This window comes from Teleopsis dalmanni, chromosome 1 (assembly GCF_002237135.1).
Source record: "Teleopsis dalmanni isolate 2A chromosome 1, ASM223713v2, whole genome shotgun sequence".
NCBI lineage: Eukaryota > Metazoa > Arthropoda > Insecta > Diptera > Diopsidae > Teleopsis > Teleopsis dalmanni.
Window position 1 is genome coordinate 216,338,023 of NC_051846.1, and position 2,402 is coordinate 216,340,424.

The following is a 2,402-nucleotide window of genomic DNA, read 5'->3' on the forward strand; positions in this document are numbered from 1 at the left end:
ACACATTTATAAGAACGAATGAAGTCATTTATTGTTTCATAGATGTATGCTTAGATATGAACATAAACTATATAGATAAGAAATAACTGAAAGGAGAAAAAGTGAAGTACGAAAGCATAAACTTTTACATGAGAATTTTGATTCCAAACCAATGTGCAAAAAATATATTTCGTGCTTAACGACCATACCCAACTTATTAAAGGTTGCTCCATTTATTTCTCGAAAAAAAAAACAAAAAATTAATAAAGTAAAAGGCAGAAAATATACGCACATATTGGCAGGATTTTTATGTTTTTTTTTTGTGATGAGTTCTAGCCAATTCAGAATCTAGAATTTAGTCTGTTGCTTCCAGTGATAATAAGAAGAAGCATTTCGTTCAAATTAAAATATAGATTGCTTTGACTTCACTGTCATGATTTATAAGATAAAAATAAAAAAATATCTTTTAAATAAGATATGTGAAAATTATTAATATCTCTACATCAAAAATTTTACGCGTGTATTTTAAATTGTGAACAGTGACAAAATTCTAGTGATATTTCAATGCAAAATGTGTAATTCGGACATAACTGATAAGACTTGTTCAATAACACAATTAAAATATAAGAATAAATTCAAGCGGTTTTTGAAAAAACAGCGACATATCGTAGGGTTGTATAGACCTAATGTACTTCATTCCTACTTATCACATAGTCAGATCTTGCACTATTTGGAATATACAGAAAATAAGTTTTTATTTACTAAAATTCATATGCTCGGTTATTCCTATGAACATCGCCCAATAACAGCCATTGAAATAAATTGGTATGATCCCAGAAACTGTAAAATGTCTTTAAATCAGCCTAAACCAATAACCACTGAAGATTCAGGTAATATGAAGAATCGTGATATTATCTTTATTGAAGGAGGGACACATGCACGTGAATGGATAACGATATCGGTTGCTTTAAATTGCATTTATCAATTAACCGAACGGAATACAACACAACGTGATGTACTACGGAAATTACGGTTCTTCATAATTCCAGTGGTCAATCCTGATGGTTATGAATATTCCAGAACTAAGGTTTGTAGTAAATAAAGTTAACTTAAGAAATATACACATATTTAAAATGTACATACAATTTTCGTAAGTTTTTAATATTTAGACTCGACTATAACTATAAGAGATCATTCTGGTACTTATCATTAATCTGCAGGCAACTTAATGCAGAAAACTTAAATGTATATTGATATCCAATGCCACACAAAATAGGTGTCCGCTATAATGTGAAAAACAGACACTTACTATAAATCAGAGAACACATGTATTTAAGTAAAAAGGGACTAAAAGAGTAGAGCTTTTTCATATACAAAATATGTCATATGAAATAAACAAATCTATATGTACTCAGCGTACATTAATTTCGAATAAATCAATGTTCGATATGTTATAACTAAGCAAAAGCAACTTCTTGAACTTTCAGAATTTTTACTGATGACATAGAACCTAATGTAACACAAGAAATATTTCTTCGATATCACAGTTATGATAAGTTATTTTTATTATCACAAGTTCACATATACCAAAATCACATAAATGTAAAGTGGTTTTTTCCACATTATTTCCAATGGGGAAATGATAAAGGAATCATCACTTCGTGGGCTATCCCACTTCGTTGCATACGTCGATGACTTTTCCGTATCATAAAAAATTGAAAACTGTTGCAACGACGATAACATCAATGAATTCATTGATCACAAAAGGTTTTTCCCCTCTATACCGTGTCAGTATCTTCTTTGAGGCCTTTGTTTCACAACAAAGTTCTCTGTAAGCCTCCGTGTGACATATTTGGGAATACAGATAATCCACAAATGCAGTAATAACAGCCCTAACTTAACTTAAGTGTAGATATAACTTCTTAATTACTTGTCACACATAAATGAGTCTATCCTCAAAGTTTACTACACCTACAGATTTATCCACCATTTGTTTATAAGTCAAAATGTCCACACTAGTTTTGATTTTATTTAATAATTGATTCCTTGAAATGGCTTAATTTTCTTCTAGAACTTAGTTGATTGTAGCATTTCTAGCTAACGCTCTATTTATAACTACCTAATACCTCATAACTTTGCTTATTGCATCCCCACCTGCAAGTCTGATCGCCCTTTTCTGTGTTTGCTTTTCAGATCAGTTGTTTTTGATTAAAAACAGCAACCTCTCACTGTATAAACTTCACCTAGTTCTACATGAAACTACACCTAGTAATAATCAGTTATCACATACAACTACTTATCAAGCTTATGCGCACAATAGGCCTTCCAGAACGCTGTGCGACTAGGTCGATTATCATAATCTCATTATCTCTATATCAACTTAATATTTATTTTTATTTATTTTATTGTATGTCCACATATAG

The 2,402-nt window shown here is 30.6% G+C and overlaps 1 protein-coding gene across 1 annotated transcript in view; it reads left to right on the forward strand.

Moving 5' to 3' along the window:
- The first annotated feature begins 751 nt into the window (after positions 1-751).
- LOC119667263 (rhophilin-2-like) overlaps positions 752-2,402 on the forward strand; it is a 70,772-nt gene continuing 69,121 nt past the window's right edge. Inside the window, exon 1 of the mRNA XM_038076553.1 lies at positions 752-1,066. Within this exon, the coding sequence (XP_037932481.1) occupies positions 752-1,066 (315 nt within the window). The remainder of the gene's footprint in view (positions 1,067-2,402) is intronic.